The sequence below is a fragment of the Tiliqua scincoides genome, chromosome 1 (assembly GCF_035046505.1).
Source record: "Tiliqua scincoides isolate rTilSci1 chromosome 1, rTilSci1.hap2, whole genome shotgun sequence".
NCBI classification, from domain to species: Eukaryota; Metazoa; Chordata; class Lepidosauria; order Squamata; family Scincidae; genus Tiliqua; species Tiliqua scincoides.
Genome location: NC_089821.1, coordinates 39,923,152 through 39,943,419, shown reverse-complemented (window position 1 = coordinate 39,943,419; position 20,268 = coordinate 39,923,152). Strand labels below are relative to the sequence as shown.

Sequence of the window (20,268 nt, the reverse complement as noted above, 5' to 3'; positions counted from 1 at the left end):
CAAAATCTGAGAAACAGCTGAGAAAGGTAGTTGATGCTATTTTTCAAACTTTTAAAACAATGAGGGGTGTCACAAACGTACTGTTGAAACTTGCCCAAATATTTTTGTTCTCACGAATAATACCTTAGCAGTCTTTTTTTTCATTCTCCCAGCTTATCACCTTTGTTTCCTTGTATGAGCAGAACACCGCTATGGAATCTTTTAGTATGTATTGCATGCAGCCACATTCTTTTCCATGTCAATCATTCAGTCAGGTCCAGCCATTTGGGGTGATTAAGGTGGCTTATTACTGAATTTATGTTGGAGTGTAATTTCAGAAGATTTAGTCAAGCATCTGCAGAAAAAAAATAAAAAGGAATCATGTTTTAGCCTGTTTCACATTGACAAAGGAAAGCATATTAATTCTATTATTATTATTACACAGTGGGAACAATTCAGCCAGAGTTAAGCATGTTTAAGTTTCATTGATTTCAGTGAAAGAGGGTAAAGCTTCTGCTTAACTATTCCCTTTTAATCAATAGTAGATCTTTTTTTTTTTTTTTTTTTGGTAAGGTTGCAGGCTATAATTGGTTAATGTGAGTGCTCAGTCAATTTAAGATTTACCTGAATATTAAAATTTGCTCACTTATTGATGAAGTTAAGACACTAATATTAGATGCTTTTTAACATCTACATGAAATTGCTGGGGGTGTTCAACTGGAGATTTGGAGTGGGGTTTCACCAATATGCTGATGACGCTTAGCCCTATCTCTCCTTATCATCCTATTTCAGGGAGACTGTGGAAGTCCTGGAGGGCTGTCTAGAGACAGTTAGGGCCTGGATGATGGCTAATAGGTTGAGATTGAATCGAGAAAAGACAGAGGCCCTCCTTGTCTCAGGAAATCCAAACTGCAGGTACTAAGATATCTGACACTCTGAATGGGGTCACACTCCCCCTGCAGGATTGAGTGCACAGTTTGGGAATATTCCTGGACTCACGGCTCTTCCTGGAAAATCAGGTGATTGCTGTGGCCAGTCAACTTAAATCAATAGGAAGTGTCAAAAATGGAAAGCTGCAACTTGTTACTATTAAAGTGTGATTGCAATGTTTGGACACAATCCATCTAAAGTTCATCACTTTTAAGAACTGTTTGATTTCAGTGGGAGAACATAGCATGTAATTAAGTAAATGACAGTGATGTCTTCCTAGTTTTTTTTTTTTTAATGCATTTAGTTGCCAGGAGATAAACCCATAGCCGTTGCTGTATAAGAACTGATCATGTGGGGCATGTCAACTGCATTTCTCATCCTGCAATTTTTGGCAAAAATGTTTATTGCTTTTCATTACAATTTTGTATTAGATCAATGTTTCTATGACAAAGTAGGGAACAATACACACTGCAAAAAAATTACTAGCACATCATGAGATTACCATAAGAATTACAGACACCAAAAGCTCATATTACTTGCAAATCCTGGATAATTCAACATAATTTTTTCACCATAACCAACTATTTATTCAATAATAAAACCTTTGCCTGCTTCACAGCATGTCATCCCAAAAGCACAATTAAAGTCTTCTGCTGTGCCCAGGTTATTAAATGTTTTCCCTTAGAAGACTTGCCGGAGCCTGTCCATATACTTTTTTTTTTTAATGCAAGTGAGCTGCCTTCTTCTTCACATTATTGGGATATATGAAGTCACACTTTTATTGGTTAAATGTTCACACAGATGACAATGTTTGTACTGGTGGACCTGACCTGTGCACTCTCACAGTGGCTATCACACCAGTGGTCCAGGCCTTGTGCTGACAACCACTTGCCCAGATAGGATTGTGGGGTTGTTGCCTCCAGTTTGCATATTTAATATTTATTATTTTTCACATTTTCATACCATCCTTTCTCCAAGAAGCTCTGGATGGTGTAGACAGTTTCTTCCCTCCCTTTGTCCTCACAACAACCCTGTGAGGTTAGTTAGTCTGTGAGATAGATAGAGGTTAAAAGAGAAGATGTTTCAGACCTCATTGATAAATTAAAGATCAATAAGTCACCGGGCCCTGATGGCATACACCCAAGGGTTATTAAGAAATTGAAGAATGAAGTTGCAGATCTCTTGACTAAGGTATGCAACTTGTCCCTCAAAACAGCCACGGTACCAGAAGATTGGAGGATAGCAAATGTCACGCCTATTTTTAAAAAGGGAAAGAGGGGGGACCCGGGAAACTATAGGCCGGTCAGCCTAACATCCATACCGGGTAAGATGGTGGAATGCCTCATCAAAGATAGGATCTCAAAACACATAGACGAACAGGCCTTGCTGAGGGAGAGTCAGCATGGCTTCTGTAAGGGTAAGTCTTGCCTCACGAACCTTATAGAATTCTTTGAAAAGGTCAACAGGCATGTGGATGCGGGAGAACCCGTGGACATTATATATCTGGACTTTCAGAAGGCATTTGACACGGTCCCTCACCAAAGGCTACTGAAAAAACTCCACAGTCAGGGAATTAGAGGACAGGTCCTCTCGTGGATTGAGAACTGGTTGGAGGCCAGGAAGCAGAGAGTGGGTGTCAATGGGCAATTTTCACAATGGAGAGAGGTGAAAAGCGGTGTGCCCCAAGGATCTGTCCTGGGACCGGTGCTTTTCAACCTCTTCATAAATGACCTGGAGACAGGGTTGAGCAGTGAAGTGGCTAAGTTTGCAGACGACACCAAACTTTTCCGAGTGGTAAAGACCAGAAGTGATTGTGAGGAGCTCCAGAAGGATCTCTCCAGACTGGCAGAATGGGCAGCAAAATGGCAGATGCGCTTCAATGTCAGTAAGTGTAAAGTCATGCACATTGGGGCAAAAAATCAAAACTTTAGATATAGGCTGATGGGTTCTGAGCTGTCTGTGACAGATCAGGAGAGAGATCTTGGGGTGGTGGTGGACAGGTCGATGAAAGTGTCGACCCAATGTGCGGCGGCAGTGAAGAAGGCCAATTCTATGCTTGGGATCATTAGGAAGGGTATTGAGAACAAAACGGCTAATATTATAATGCCGTTGTACAAATCGATAGTAAGGCCACACCTGGAGTATTGTGTCCAGTTCTGGTCGCCGCATCTCAAAAAAGACATAGTGGAAATGGAGAAGGTGCAAAAGAGAGCGACTAAGCTGATTACGGGGCTGGGGCACCTTCCTTATGAGGAAAGGCTACGGCGTTTGGGCCTCTTCAGCCTAGAAAAGAGACGCTTGAGGGGGGACATGATTGAGACATACAAAATCATGCAGGGGATGGACAGAGTGGATAGGGAGATGCTCTTTACACTCTCACATAATACCAGAACCAGGGGACATCCACTAAAATTGAGTGTTGGGCGGGTTAGGACAGACAAAAGAAAATATTTCTTTACTCAGCGCGTGGTCAGTCTGTGGAACTCCTTGCCACAGGATGTGGTGCTGGCGTCTAGCCTAGACGCCTTTAAAAGGGGATTGGACAAGTTTCTGGAGGAAAAATCCATTATGGGGTACAAGCCATGATGTGTATGCGCAACCTCCTGATTTTAGGAATGGGTTAAGTCAGAATGCCAGATGTAGGGGAGAGCACCAGGACGAGGTCTCTTGTTATCTGGTGTGCTCCCTGGGGCATTTGGTGGGCCGCTGTGAGATACAGGAAGCTGGACTAGATGGGCCTATGGCCTGATCCAGTGGGGCTGTTCTTATGTTCTTATGTTCTTATGTTATGTTCTTATGTTCTTATGACTGGCCCAAGATCACCCAGGAAACTTCTTGGCTGAGCAAGGATTTTAACCTGGACCTTCCAGGCCTAAAGTCCAGCTCTAGAACCACTACATCATCCTGGCTCTCAAATTGACATTTAATAGATTTATACTCCACTTTTCCATGAAAGGTCAAGGTGGCTAACAAAATTAATCATAAATAATTGGCGTCATGTGGTCTGGAGGTTAAGCTGTCACCTTGCCTGAAAAATCTAAGCAGGATCTCCTGCTTGGAAGGGAGACTGCAAGAGAGACTGTGTGAAGCTGCTGACGTGTGGAAGAGCCAGCTGGCAAAAACAGATAACATCTTGAGAACTAATCTGAAACTTGGTTTGCAAGAGCTTGGGGGTCATGAGAGCCAGGATTATGACTGCACTATTAAGGAAAGCATCTGGAGTAGAGGGTTCTATGAGATTTCCTCATAGAATAACACTTGCAAAACCTCATTGAAAAATGGAATCTATGTAAACAGCCTGCCTATGTAAACCGTCTTGAGTCTATGAGAAAGGTGATATATAAATACTGTGATAAATAAATATGAATGGAAAACAATATTAAAACCATAAAATTTACAAATTCAAAATTACAATACCAGTAAAATGTTTTATTCTACTGTTGTTGAAGCAGCTTCTCCTTTGGCCAAAAATTAGGAATGCCCCCTTACTGTTTGCGTTCGGGGACCAGAATCCTGGGACAGTGGGAACAGGATAGGAAAACTATTCAGCTACTTGCTTCATATGCTGCTTGCATTTTGATCTCTTTACCATTCCCCTCTTTCATCATACCTGCTTTTTTTTTTTTTTTGTAAATACATGTCTTTCTTTGACTGTTAAATTTCCTCAGCTTTTTAATAAATGGCTTAAATATTTTACTGAGGCTGCAATCCTAGCCACACTTACCCTGGGAGTAAGTCCCATTGGATTTACTTTTGAGTAGACATGCATAGGATTGGGTTCTGAGAACCCAATCTTATCCAATTCTCCAGTGCCGGTGCTGCTGTGCCTATGAGGTATGCATTGCTTCTTGTGTTGGGGAGACAATCTTGGAGGCCTCTTCAAGGAGTTGCATTGCAGCTACCCTGGTGCTAGAAAGTTGGATAGGATTGGGCCGAGTTATCTGCCTGGTCTAAGCCTAATTGGATAAAGAAGCAGGTTGCCACGCTTACCAGACCCTATTAAGTTCCACTAGTGCTTGGTATCAAGGATACCCCTAAGATATTAGGAGTGCTGAGTTGAAAACTCTCCAAGGCAACCTTCTTCCCTTTGGATTTCCCAGCCTTGGTGGCAGCAGCAGGAAGACTATCCATTTCCCAGAATCCCTAGTCTAACCAGAAAGAAGGGGGAAATGGAGAACAAATGTTGGCGGCACCCAATCTGCCCCTTGCTGCCTTCTTCCAACTGAAAGACGTTTTATTTTCCTCAAGTCAATCCTGTGAGGACAGCATACTCACTGAGTTGTTTACAAAAATCTGCATGACTAGTTTTGTGTGAAGGAGATTTGGGCTTGGGTGTCTTGAACATCATCTCCCTGCGCTGCATGCCAAACTTCTTTTGTAACAAATGACTGTTTGAAAAGCAGTTTTTGATATGGCATTGAGATGTGCCTCTCAAATGGAAGAAGTCAAAGTTTCCCCCCGGGGCATGTCCAAACCCTTGGGCATGCCTAAGTAGCTCTTTGGATCCAAGCCATTGCTTTTCAGCCAAATGTTCTCAGCCTATGAGAGATGGTTGCCACAAGCCACCTTGTGGTTGAACCATATGCAAACGTCTACAGGACTCATTCCACAGCAGTTTCTCCGTGATTAAATGCTTGCCTGGCCCAACGCTATGCTCCCAAGCAAGGCAACAAAATTAATCTCTGTTGGCCATTGGCAGCTGGAAAGTTTGGTGTGCCTGGAATCTGTTCACAAGAATGTTTTGCACATGTCCTCTGCAAGGTGAAGTTATTGCCAAAAGTCACAGTATTGTTAAAAAAAGGTCTGACTAGTCTCCTAAAGTTCCTTATGCCTGCCATGTATTACTTGAGAAATCTGAAAATCAGTAATATAGAAAACTGCTGTTATATTGTGATATGAAATATATTTTATGAAAATTCAAAATTAGCTGTGACAAAAAAATGCAGATCCCATCTATCTGAGCAAAATGATCATCCTGCTTTAAGGAAAACAGGTGGCAGCCCTCTCACAATCCACTCTGCTATAATCCTGTTTGCCTTTGTGAAAGCCTAGAATGACTGGGCATGTTCTGAGATCCGTCAGATGGATATTAGCTTTTGAAGTGGGGATTAGGGCCTTCTTTAGGATTACCCTACTATTGAAGAATGCCCCAAGCAGAGATCCACCAAAGCTGAAAACTGTCTCTAGGAAGTGCTGAAACATCTTTTTGTTCAAGAAGATTGTCAGTCATTTATGTTGTTTGATTTGTATTTGTATCAGATACAGCAGCTCTGATCCAGAGAAAAGAGGTAGTTACTCCTAAATCTGTTACAGTGCAATCCTATACTTTCTGAGTAAACATGCATGACTGTGCTCAGTGGGGCTTACTCCCAGTTAAATGTGCACAGTATTTCAGCTGTGACAGATTCAGTGTTACACAGTTTATGCTTCATTTACTGCAAGGGGGCTTAAACCAGGGGCCATGAGAGGGGGGTAAAGGGGGCCCAGGAGCCAAAGAGGGAAAATTTCCTGGGATCCTACATTTTCTAATCTCACCCAGATTCACTTCCCACGTGGGTCGTTGGGGGCTGCTGCAAGCCATATGCACCTGGCTCAGGAATGCATACACTGCGCTCTTTAACATAGGGCACAATCCTAACCAATTTTAACAGCTATGCCAGTGGGGCATGTGCTGCATCCTACAGTCACAGAGACCTCCTCAAGGTGAGGCAATGTTTGTTCCTTTACCTCAGAGTTGCATGGCGCTTACCTCCGTGCTAGAAAGTTAATTTGGATTGCACACATAGTGTCAAATCTGGGAGGAAACAGACCTGCTACAGTAGTTCTTTGGCTTGTGGATTCCCTTACCATGAAGGAGGGGATAGGCGCTCAGGGACACAGCTGCAGGACTACAGCTTCTACAGAAGTATGTCTTGGTTCACATAAGACACTTTCCATTCTAATGTGAGCCACAATGATTTGCCACAATGATTTGCCATATTTAAAAGACTTTAGAGATTAAGGACACAATCCTAACCCCTTATGTCAGTGCTTTCCAGCACTGGCATAGCAGTGCCAATGGGACGTGTGCTGCATCTTGCAGTTGGGTGTCACTCATGGAGGTTTGTTCTCTTACCTCAGAGCTGCATTTCCCTTATGAAAGTGCTGGAAAGCACTGACATAAGGGGTTAGGATTGCACCTTTAGGAGTGCATTTGGTTTTCTGTATTACTGTATCTAGATGTGGATGCTGTAGACCTGAGCTCTGCATCGGGAAGCCTGGTAGACCTGGGCTTCAAAGACTTTTCTGGCTGTCACCAGAACATGACCCTGTTTTGCCCTCTCCCTGCCCTTTTCTGCCAATCCCCTTCACCACCTTCTCCCAAAAGAAACTTTGTACCCCCTGATAAAATTCCTTTCAGAGGCCCTAGCTTAAACTGTGCAATCCTATGCATATCTACCCAGATGTAAGTCTCCGTGAGTTAAATGGGGTTTACTCCCAGGAAGGTGTGTATAGGATTTCAGCCTGTCTCTGGCTTAGGTCCATTTTGCTTTTTTTTTTTTTTTTTGGGGGGGGGGGTATTCACAGGGTTTTGGATTCAACTAAAGGAAAGCATCTTTCACTGTTCACTGTTCTATATCTGTTCACAAGGCTTTAGATTCAACTAGGAAAGCAGGATTAAATAGAATTAAGTGAATATAACACAAAGATTAGCTCAATTTGCAAACCTTCTGGTGCAAATATTTACTGACACATGGTTTTCTTTACTATCTTATATTGCAGTGGTTCCCAATCTTTTTAGCACCAGGACCCACTTTTTCAAACAACACTCTATCAGGACCCACCTAGCTTTAAGAGACTTTAAAAAATACCTAGAAAGAAATATTTATTTATTTTAAGTAAAAAGAACCAGTAAAAAGACCCTCAATCTTTAGCTCTTTGTACTTGCACTTGCTTGCAAACTGCAGGAGCTCACAGCCCAAGCCTATGCATGTCTGCTCAGAAGTAAATTCAATTATAGTCCATGGGGCTTCCTCCCAGGTAAGTGTGGCCCTCCCAAGTAATTACATCCTCAGCTCCTTACAGGGCAGTTAGCAGCTATCTTGCAAACTGCAGGAGCTGAGCTCTTGGCAGGGCAGTGAGCAAGCTGCAGTAACTGGTTTTTCCAACAGCCTCAGAGCTTGAGGCAATTAGTTCTCTGATCTTCTTCTTTGGTGACCCACCCAAAAATCAGGTCACGACCCACACTTTGGGAACCATACATTGACATTGGTGCGATGGAGGTAACTAACTGACCAATCCCCTCCTGGTGCCTTTCAATGGAATCCCAGGCTGGAGGTTGAGGAGGAGGAGGCGGGGCCGCGAGACGCTAGGCGTGACGTCAGCCAGCCAAGCAAGCTCCTCCATCTTACGAGAGGCATTCTAGTTTTGCCCCTCCTGCCTTGCAAAGCACCGCCCTGGTGGTGGTCACGTCCATCCAGCGTCCCATTGGCCAGCGGAGGCCCGCCTCTCTCCTCCTATTGGCTGACGTCGCGTTCCAACGTTCTATTTTGGGTAAATATTTGCATAGGCGCTCCGTTTCCACCAATGGGAGCGGGCGGCCGGGCTCCCTCATTTGCATACACACCTCGTTGCTTTGCATAGGGCCGAGGCGGCGGCAGGTCCGCGGAGCGCACAGGCGCAGAGCCCGTATTGTGTCTGGAGCCCCGGAATGGCCGGAGGGCTCAGTGGTTAGAACGGCGGCGCTGCGCACGGCGACGAGCTCGGAGAGTGCTGTGATGGCAGAGCCCGGCGGGGCGCGCTCTCAGCTGCTCGCCTGAGGGGCGATGTCGCTTTCCCGGGGAGGCCGCTGAGGCGCCGCGGCTGCTCGCGAGGGGCGCTCGGCGGAGGCTGCGGGACTCGGCGCTGAGGGGGCCGCGGAGAGGGACTGCCTCGCTCCCCGAAGGACCCAGGACCGCTCGGCTGGCGGCGGCTCTCTCGCGATGCGCTGCCCGCCGCTGCTCGGCTGCTGCTTCCTCTTCGCCTGGAGCCTCGCCGGGCCCAGCGGAGGAGCCTCCGCGCCTCCGTGCTCGGCGCCCTGCAGCTGCGATGGGGACGGCGCGGTGGACTGCTCCGGGAGGGCGCTCTCCGCCGTCCCCGAGGGGCTCAGCGCCTTCACGCACTCCCTGTAAGTACGGCGCGTCTCCCTCCGCCTGGTGGCTTCCCCACGTATACGTGTACCTGTGTGTGAGTGAGAGAGTTTTGTGTGTGTTTGGGGCTGTCCCCACATATGTGTGTGTGTATGAGAGATTTTTAGAACGTAAGAACAGTATGGGGCTGTCCCTACGTGTGTGAGAGTTTTGTGTGTCTGTGTGTGTTTGGGGCTATCCCCACATATATTTGTATCTGTGTGCATGTGAGAGAGAGAAAGGGGCTGTCCCCACATGTGTGTGTTGGGGGAGCAAGAGTTTTGTATGTCCCCACGTGTGTGAGTGAGTGAGTGAGTGTGTGTGTGTGAGAGAGTTTGTGTGTGTTTGGGGCTATCTCCACATATGCGTGTGAGAGTTTTGTCTGTGTTTGGGGTTGTTCCCGCGTGTGTGTGTGTGAGAGAGAGAGAGAGAGAGAGTGTGTGTGTTCTATACAAGCTGGTTTGAGACAGGGAGAGGCAATGCCTAGGCAGGGAGACAGCATATGGCTTTTTCTTCTATCTTCTCTGTACACGCCTTTTGCCTTCAGAGAAATCTTTCCAACCTAGGGTTGTGTAAAAAAAGAAAAATTTCCTTACCTAGTGCAGAATGAGTCTGTGGAACTCCCTGCCACAGAATGTGGTAATGATGGAACCTGGCCTAGGAGCCTTCAAGAAAGGGATTGGATAGATTTCTGGGAGGAAAAGTCCATCAGAGGTTACAAGCCATGCATATGCATATGTGTATATGCAGCCTCCTGGTTGGCCTGAGGCTGGCGCCTCACTCTTCACCTTGTGAAACAGGTTGTGTGTGCTTGTGAGAGAGAGAGAGAGAGCGCGCGGCGCGCTCTGTACGGGCTGGTTGGAGACGGGGAGAGATGAAGCCTTGACAGGGAGAGACAGCAAATAGCTTTTTCTTTTACCTTCTCTCTACACCTCCCTCACCTGTAGAGAAATTATCCCAGCCTAATTACACTAGGGCTGTGTAAAAGGGAATATTTCCTTACTTGACATGGAATGAGTCTTTGGGTTCCAAAGACTCCTTTGTGCTCCTTTGGAACTTTGGAGTCTTGAGACATACAAAATTATGCATGGGAAGGATAAAGTGGATAGAGAGATGCGCTTTATACTCTCACATAACACCAGAACCAGGGGGCATCCACTAAAATTGAGTGTTGGGAGGGTTAGGACAGACAAAAGAAAGTATTTCTTTACTCAGCATGTGGTTGGTCTGTGGAACTCCTTGCCATAGGATGTGGTGACCGCATCTGGCCTGGATGCCTTTAAAAGGGGAATAGACAAGTTTGTGGAGGAAAAATCCATTATGGATTACAAGCCATGATGTGTATGTGCAACCTCCTGATTTTAGAAATGGGCTATGTCAGAATGCCAGTGCAAGGGAGGACACCACGATGCAGGTCTCTTGTTATCTGGTGTGCTCCCTGGGGCATTTGGTGGGCCGCTGTGAGATACAGGAAGCTGGACTAGATGGGCCTATGGCCTGATCCAGTGGGGCTGTCCTTATGTTCTTAACCCCCTGCCACAGGATATGGTGATGAATGATGGCATCTGACCTAGGTACTTTCAAAAAAGGGATTGGATAGATTTCTGGGAGGAGAAGTCCATCACAGGGTACAAGCCATGCATATGTGCAGCCTCCTGTTTTTATAAGCAGGCTACCTTGGGATGCTGGGTGTAAGGGAGTGGCAACAGGATACAGGTGTCTTGTTGTCTTGTGTGCTCCCAGAGGCACCTGGTGGGCCATTGGGGGATAAAGGAAGTTGGACTAGATGGACCTTTGGCCTGATCTAGCTTGGCTCTTATGTTCTTACATAGGGCTTGGACCTAATTGCTGCAATCCTACGTGTGCCTGCATTGAATCCAGAGGAGCTACTTTGCACAAGCATGTGTAGGATCCTGTAGGATTTGAGAAAGCTCAAATACAAATCTTTAGACCTCTATCCAGGGGGTGTTTTGCTCAGAAGTAAGTCCTAGTAGTCTGGATCTCTCCCCCCCCCCCCGTTAGTGTTCATCTGGATTATTTCAAACCTTTTCTGGCACTTGTTTTTGAGTAAGCGTCTATCAGATTGGACTATCACCATGATATTGTAAAATCCATGGTGTTTTCTTTTAAAGGAGAAGAGTGATCTTTTTCAGTGCATGTGCAGTGGGAAAAGTGGAAATCTTAAGTGTTAGTAGATAGGAAGGTTAAAGATGGGTAGTTTGACTTTGGATTCTTGACTGGAGCATGATTTTCAGCCTTTTGCATCTAATGGCACACTGATAAGGCACTAAAATTGTCAAGGCACACCATCAGTTTCTGGACAATTGAAAAGGCACACCATGCTTCCAGTGGGGGCTCACATCCCCAATGGCCCTACTAATAAATGACCCTTCCCCTGAAACTCCTGCGGCACACCTGAGCACCATTCAGGGCACACCGGTTGAAAATCACTTCTGTGGAGTAGGAGGACATCATCTTGTGTATACAATACTAAATTATTAAATGTAGACTGCAGTCCTGTAGGTACATACTAACTAGAGGGTAAGCCCTTTGAACATCCTGGTCAGCATGCTTTGAATTGGAATAAGCTCAGAGTTTAAAAACCTGCAGTAAGTTACTTTATTGTTTAGAATTCAGTTGTTTAATTCCTCAGTTTCCTTGCTTTGAGTCTATGATCTTCCTGTTTTTGGCTTTATAGTGGTTGGAGGGGAAAAGACTGTATAGATGTCCTACACATCAAAACTGTCAATTTTCCAACCCCCTTAGTCTTTTGGACAGATTTGCAGGGAGAGATAAAGGTAGAACTTGAGCACTTTGTTAGTATCTGCCAAATGAACAAACCCACAGTTTGCTGAATGCAAAAATATTCTCCAGGTTGACAAGCAAGGACCTGGTTTGGTTACAGCAGAGGTGACACAAAAGTATTGTGGTAGTGCGAAATTTGAGCTAACCGAGCAATGACACATGCATTCCTATATAATCAGTTGATCCAGATAATATTCCTTGGTTTGGTTTGGAAGCCTTGGTATGTAGACTCAGCAAAAGAAGTTCTAAATGCAATGAGCTCCCATCTTTTCAATGTAACAAAGCCATTGTAATAGACAGAATACCACAGAAAACAATGTTAGGTGTGGACCTCATCTAGGATCTCAAGGGTGTGGAGTTACAAGGTGTGTATATGTGGTTTTGTGTTTGATCACACCCTGGACTGAATGTGTAGACCTACTAAAAATTCCAAGAGGTTTCCTAAAAATTATTCTTCCAGTACTGATAAAATGAGAACCTTTGAGCCCTTTGGTCAGTTTTTACTTAGGTTTCAAGAACCCCGTGTTTAAAAGGAAGGTGTAAGAAATTCAGGGCAAAATGCTGCTTGGCTGCTAGAATAGCTGGAAGCACATACACACAAAATGTCAGCAGAGAAGATTTGTAGCAGACAGGAGGAATCAATTATTTAATTTTGAAATGGATTATACATTGGTGTTGTATTGCTTAAAGGCCTGGAGAAGGTGGAGGGGATTAACTTTAATAGAAGTTCAGGTATATGAAGCCAAAGAGGTTTACAATGCAGAAAATAAGGATATGTTAATAGGTTCAGGTTAAGTATGAGGTAGCTAGGGCAGGGCTGCATGATTTTAATTCCCATTATCATATGTTTTAAACATGGAGAGTGGGGACGGATGTGTTTGCACATTCAGAGAATTCCAGTTTTTACAGTTTTTCACTTGGTCACTAAATAGAATTCTCAAAAATATAAACAGATTCATTTTAAGATAACAAATGTATGCAGGAATATAGTACTTAAAACAAACACACGCTTCTAATATTGGCAGAAATTAAGGATCATGTAGATATGTTTTGTGCATCAGAGATGGAATAGGAGAACTTGGATAGGCAATCCAATTATACACCAAGGTGCTTTCGGCATGTGTTTCATGGTTCGATAATTCCCATTCAGATTGAAATGTGTGTATTCTAAAATTGCCATGCTAAGCAAGACTTGCCACAAACCTAATAAGTTTCATAATAGGACTTGTTGGGTGTGCCCCACCTCTCAGTGAGGATTTAATAGTAAAGGGCTATAATGAGGTCTTGTTTTGAGCTGCACTCAGATCTTGTATTACTAAGGCTTAATTGCTTTTTTGAAGAATATTATAGTATACATACCAGCACATTAAGATCTGAACGCTGTGCTGAGGCAGTCATGTCGATACCAGTGAGTAGAATAAACTTGATCTGAAACTCTCATTACTTGCACACACACACGGCTTCTTTATCCACAGTATGGATCAGCGGTCTCTAAACTAAAGATTGCTGTGTTCTGCAAAAGGCTTCCTCAGTATGAATGGAATGCTCCGTTCCGCTGGGGAGCCTTCTTACTGTGCCGCCAGTCTCCCCCAAACTACATGTGGGTCAGCTATGTCTGCCCAGAAATCTGACGCAAAGCCTATTGGGACAACCGATCCCAGAAGCAGCTGGATGGCGTGCAGTTTGGGGGAGATTGGCAGCATGGTAAGGAGGCTCCCCGGTGGAGCAGAACTTTCAGCTCACCCAGGAGGTAGATTGGGCCATGTGCTGGATCTAGCCTGCAGGACACAGTATGGAGAGCCCTGGTATAGAATAACCAGCAGAAACTAGACCAGCAATTTTTAACCTTTTTAAATCTCGTGGTACACTGACAAGGTGATGGTCAAGGCTCACCATCAGTGTTTGGACAATTGACAAGGCACACCAAGGCTGCTGGTAGGGGACTTGCATCCCCAATGGCCCTATTAATGAATGACCCTCCCTCAAACTCCTGTGGCACACCTGCGGATCATTTGCGGCACACTGGTTAAAAATTGCTGAACTTATCTGTTACAACAAATTGCAAACAATTTGTTTGCAGTGTAAAGCTGGAGTACAACTAGTATTAGGTGTAAAATATATTCCTAACTAAAGTCCTGCCTAAGCTCACTAGATGATCCTGAGTCATAGTCTTTCAGCTTAATGTATTCAAGGACTGTGGTACTGCAGCAGAAGTATGACAGTCGTTTTTGGCAGTCTCCATACACTGCTGCAAGTTAATCTTCTGATAGTTTGTTTCATGCTGGATCTAGTAGTTTAATCATCTTGGAGTCTGAGAACTATGGGACAAGGAAGTATTTAGTTTTATGTTCTCCTGTTTCAGTTGGTGAGATAATTTGGGATATTTTTACTTTTTGTAGCAAAATTTTTACAAATGGTGCATAATTTTGGGAGCAATATAACTATACTGGTTTTGATTGACTATCTTTAACTGCAGTACACTTCCTGCAGTTGTTCAGAAGTCTGACTGAGACGTCAGAAATTTGATCTACCAAACTGTTTCGAGGCTCAGGAACATTCTGTAAGTCAGTGCACTTCCTTCTCCCCCTCTAATCTCTTGCATTGACTCTTTCATTTCTTCATTTTTCTACATCTTCCCCCCTCCCCACTCTTGCCATGATGTTTGAATTGTCCAGTGATGGTTAGCACCTTCCCTCCATGAATTGTCTAACCATAGTTTGCCAGCATGGATGCTGTAGCATTCATCTGGTTACAGAAAATGAAGAAGCTGATGAGATAACTTCCCTTTGTCAAGTGATGATTGAGCCTGCAGACTATTCAATGATTTTGAAGATATGATTTATGCCACCAGACTCTTGTACTGTTTCCACAAGGAATGGTAGAATTTCAACATTTTTCTTTCCTCTCTCTACCATAGTCATAGGAGACTGTAATGTGAAATGGATAAAGATTTGGTTATCTAACAGGAAGAATATAGTGACTATTTTGAGAAATTCCATTTAGTATTATTTATATCAGCCTTGCAAATAAGTCTACAACATTTACTCCAGCAGCAACTGTTACCCTGCACATGCCCAATCTCGGAAGCTAAGCAGGGTCAGGCCTGGTTAGTACTTGGATGGGAGACCACCTGGGAATACTGGGTGCTGTAGGCTTATACCATAGTCTTTCGAGACTGAAGGTTGCCAACCAACCATTGGTAACCCTGCAGATAAGTCCACAACACTAGTAGCCCTCTATTGGTAGCCCATCTATCCATATGTACCTTGTTCTAGCCATTTTAGCATGTTGATAACCTGAAATATTACCAAGAGCAACAAAAGGAACCACTTGTATTCCACTTTACGAAGGGGCCCTACCTGACTGCCCAGAAGTGATTCTTGCTCACCCCAGTTAACCAAGCAGATTTCTATTTAAATACATGAATTGAATTGCTTTATTTGTTATAATATATTTGTTTGGAATATTAAAATAACTCATATTTAAAGGAAAATTCTGACTGAAGGAGGAGAGCATGATAGTAAAGTTAAAACAAGGCAGGCTTGCAGGTCTTAGAAAAGAGGATAGTTTGATGGAACACATGAAAATGAATGATTGAAGATTATAGTCATTAGTACCAATTATATAGACAAATATCTTTAATGTAATGTGCTTGTTTGCACTTTACCAGTGTTTGAAGGTTGTGGCTTAACATTGTTGCACAGTGACTTATGTACTGTATAGTAAATTACAATATGTTTACATAATCAAAGTTTTGTCACACAGTAGCTAAAACTTTGTATGCCATATGAACATTAAGAGTCCTGTTGATCAATCCAAAGGTGTATCTAATCAACTGGTTCCTCCAGTGGCTAGCAAAATGCCTCTGGTAACCCATGAACACACAGCCCTCTTCCACTATTGCTCCCCTGCATGATTTGTTGGACTTGGACTGCCTCTCAACCTGATCATGCGGCCATCGTAGCTAATAAATGTTAACAGACTTTTCATCTGTGATTTTGTCCAGTGCCCTTTTAAAGTCATATACGCTTGTTTCTATCACTGCATATTGTGGCAGCAGGTTCCATAGATTAATTGAAGTGCTGCCGTTCTAGTGCAGTCAATTTCACAGAATGACCCATGAGCATAATTTGATTCTATGATGATTACTGAATACTGAGGTGAAGGGAAGTCTTGGTTTTCTATTTCTGTTTGTCTTTTTTGTATAGAAATTGATTTTGGGGACTACATTTACCATAGGGTAAATACACACAGCATTTTCATTCTGTTCAGATGAAATATTAAGTTGATATCTTGACATATGCTGGATTTTTATACTTCAGCTCAGAGCCGAGCTACTGTGTGTTGACCTGAAATGGTTCATGGTGTGGCAAAGTTGAAGGGATGGTGAATGGATTGAATGGACAAGAACCCAGCCTGTTGGTCTGCCACCCTCTCTAATTTGGTGAGCACTGTGATCCAGGGTTTTCATTATGATTTTTGTGAGCCCTAGGTACTTTTGCCTTTGTGGGCTTCTCCCACTTAATATCAATACTAAACATTACTTTTTGATATAATTTTAAGTCCACATTTTGTTTTTTCTGTTTTATGCAAAATTTAATAGATTTTTATGGTCCCTAAAAGTTTCACTTTTTTTGGATGCAAGGAAAAAAATTAAACTATTTTCTTTGACCCTAGAAGTTCATTTTTTAATTCTGATTTTAAAAGAAATTAAAGAAATTCTTATGGGCCCCTAAAGTATGGCGAGCCCTAGGCACTGTGCCTAATAGATAAATTGGACCTGATGTGATCCTTTTCTGGCTCAATGAGAGAGAATTGGAAGAGAAATTCCGCAGCAGTAACACTATTGGAGGGAGAAAGGTGAAGGACAAAGAAAAGCTGCCATGTCTTCAGACTACCTATCCCTGCCCATTTGGTGCTTACGAGGTGCCAAATAGGCATAGTGATCTGGAACCCACCCCCTTCTCTTTTCTTCCAGCAGCACCCGACACTCTTCATTTGTGTACCATTCTCCTGATAAGTTAGGGCAGGGGCACTGTTCTCTACCCTCCATATCTATGTTATGGTGTGTTTACTTGATCTTCCCTATGTGAAGAGAGAGGGTGAGTGAGGAATGGGAGGGTGAGTGAGTGGGGCCCACCTTGCTCACTTACTTGCCTGTCTGCTTTCCTTCCCTCTTGCATGCTTGCTTGGCCCCTCATCCATGGGGGAGCACAAGTGCAGGGGTGGCAAAACCATGGGGGAGGGGGAAATCGGGTAGTGGGGAGGCACAAACCATCCTTGGCTCAACATATAGAAAAAGGTTGTTGGGGCACTTCAGCTAGCTGGCTACATGTGTTTATGGACTTGATCCCTTTGTGTTAGTGGAGTCGTTCTCAAACTTTTAGCACTGGGACCCACTTCTTAGATTATGAATCTGTCGGGACACACTGGAAGTGATGTCATGACCAGAAGTGGCATCAAGCAGGAAAATCTTTTAACAATCTTAGGCTGCAATTCTACCCACACTTACCCAGAAGTAAGTTCCATTTACTGTCACTGTTAAAAGCATATACATAGTAGCCTGTTCAAAGTACAGACTTGTAACATTTCCCCAAATGCAGTCACATAGCATACTAGCATCAAGTCTAATATATTAAAAATAAAACATTGAAACGAATGGGGACCCATCTGAAATTGGCTCGCGACCCACCTTGTGAGTCCCAACCCACAGTTTGAGAAACACTGCCATAGTGAGTAACACAACAGTCTTTTGAAATGCTTTTTAAGGGGATTCATTTTCTGGGAGAGGATTGGTCCTTCGCACCTTATAAAAATAAGTCCAATCTTGCACAACTGACTGTGAGGATATCTAGATAAATGTGTTGCCAGTATGGTTTTGGTTACTAAAGTTATGTATTATTGATTAAGAATTTTTCTCTGGAAATATGAAAAGATAAATACAATTCTAGTACACATATTACTTTTTTAAAGCACCTTTATGATATGGTGCTATGATTTCACTTTTGTTCTTATTTAAACCATTTCTGCCCAATGTTGCATATACGCAACAGGGATCAAATGTGTACACCTGTGGGCTTGGCGGAAAAGGGTTAACTTTGTTTTAATATCCCTATCAAACAAGGAGTTCAATATGGAACTTTATAATGCAGCTGTACAGGGCCTGCCTGTGTGTGTTTGCTTTGGTTTTTGTTCTCTCTCTCCTATGTATAGTAAAACCACAATTACTGTGTTTCATTTGGTTTTCAGCCTTCATTCCAGTTATCTTCATTTAGCTTCCCCAACTCTCAGGTCCATAATTTTCTTATAGAAAATTGTACAAGATGTTTTGTCTCTTTACAAGAAAATTCAAAGTGGAATTTGATGCTCTGTTACAATGGGTTAAATAGCAATTGGAAATGTCTGTGACTGTTAATATAAACTAAGCAAGTTCTGGATGCTTGGTTGCTAATTGCCACTGTGTAGAAGGTAAAGAAATCATTTGCCATTATTTTCTTTCAAAAGGCCCTAATTTTCAACAGGTTCAGCAGGAATTGTGAGACTTCCAATATCCTTTGGAGTATATGCAAGTTATCTGTCTGAAAAGATGGATCTATTTTGTTTGTGAGATTTGTATGGGCAAGTCTGAGTGTCTTGGTTTTGCGTGACTCCTGCAAAGTTTGAAACTCTCTTATCATGGAATATCTTTCATGCAACTCTCCTGAAACGAATAGTGTGCCAAAAAAGTTTGTTCATACTTCAACATGCATGCTATATTCAGTTATTAAACACTTATTGTTGCATAAGAATAGCACTAAAAAGTCTGTCAGGTTGCCATGTGAAAAGGGCAGCATAATTAAAGCTGTTGTCTTTTTTTAGCTTTTAAATAAAAGCTTTGAAGTTTGATAGTCAATTTTTTTAAGAAGTTACTGTGAAATGTGTTATCTCAAAAAGGTTGTGGGGCCTTCTTTGAAGGTGTTTTTCAGTAATATCAAGCTCCTATATATATTAAGAAATACTCAGTGTATCTCAAACCAATGAATTTGTTTTTAATGACTAGGAATTTATTTGCAACAGAAGAAAAATTGTGCGTTTGGTATGAAAGTGGTAATAGTCTTGAAGGAAAAATATCTGTGCATGCTTGCTGAGGAGTATACACTCTAGAGGAGAAGTGCATGGCTTTCACAGAACTGAAAAATAAAACGTCCCCTTTTTTAAGTCCAAATGTTTCTGAAGGAGTCGGGTCGAAACTTACAAGAAGTGAGGGGTCCTTGCTCAGCTTTGCAGACTCTTGTGTTTAAAGGCCTACGCGTGACAGTAGTACAACAGCCTCTAACTGAAAGAAAGCTAAAAAAAGTCATGTATATGGTATAGGTGGGATGAATAGTTTTGCGTTGGCCTTGGTGACTAACCAGACCTTTATGGTTGTTTGGCCTCTCTCCTAAGAGTTGGTGTCCTGTCTCTGACCTGATGCCCCACCTCCAAAAGTAAGGGCAAAATCAGAGAGAACCCTCTGTTCCCTTCCCTACTCCAGTTTTTTGGGGTAATTGCTCCTAACCTTCTTCTCTAGATTGGAATTATATGACTTCTGTGTTTAAGGAGGCACACCAGGTGGAAGGGATGAGGTGAAGGGATTTAGTTAATGGAGTCTTAGGTGTCCTGAATATCTGGAAAATGCAGATTCAAAGTGATTCCCTTTAACTCCAAGCTTATAGAGGAGGAAAGGGGGATGGATTGGTTTGACTCCATATTTATTAGGTGCTTGGAGTGTCTCGGAAGCACAGCAGCTCTCTGTCTCATTTACCTAAACTGGAAGGGGTGGATTACTTGACCCTGTACTGGTGAGGCACACCAGGTGCCTCTGTAGCACAGTGACCCGACCACTAGATCTCCTTCTGAACCTGAAGTTGGGGAGAGTAGGTGAAGCATGGCATTGCTTCAGGGACAACCCTACACCCCGCTTCAGGGTTGGAAGGAATGCTGAGGAATGCTCATTGCCTGAGAGCAGTGGTACAGTTGCCATGGAAAATGTGGAACCCAGAAAATGGACTGGGCATAGTGAACTCTTATCACTGAATATGTCGGGTCACTATGGTGCTTTAACATCCGTGTAGCCACATTGAATATTGAATTTTCAATCGGTGTGCTTCCTACAGAGAAAAAGTGTGAGGAAATTGCATTGTCCCAGTGATAAAATAATATGTTTTGAATCCTGGGAAAATAAGAGATCTATGTAGTAAAAGTCAAGGAAAATAATATTTGAATTTGCTAATAGTGAATGTGGAACAGTCGTTTATTATCTTGTGTTTTAAATTGGAAGGTTTTTCAGGAGTAGAACCTCCTTAGATTCTAGGGCCAGTGGTGATCTCTTCAGCAGCAGCCAGTGCAGGCAAGTTGCTTGAGTTTTCTATCCTGATGCTGTGCTACA

The 20,268-nt window shown here is 43.1% G+C and overlaps 1 protein-coding gene across 2 annotated transcripts in view; it reads left to right on the top strand.

The window, feature by feature from the left end:
* Positions 1 to 8,553: 8,553 nt before the first annotated feature.
* Positions 8,554 to 20,268, top strand: part of LGR4 (leucine rich repeat containing G protein-coupled receptor 4) — a 106,349-nt gene continuing 94,634 nt past the window's right edge. For both annotated transcript variants that reach the window (XM_066637539.1, XM_066637530.1), the window contains exon 1: positions 8,554 to 9,055. In XM_066637539.1, the coding sequence (XP_066493636.1) occupies positions 8,871 to 9,055 (185 nt within the window). In that variant the 5' untranslated portion in view covers positions 8,554 to 8,870. The remainder of the gene's footprint in view (positions 9,056 to 20,268) is intronic.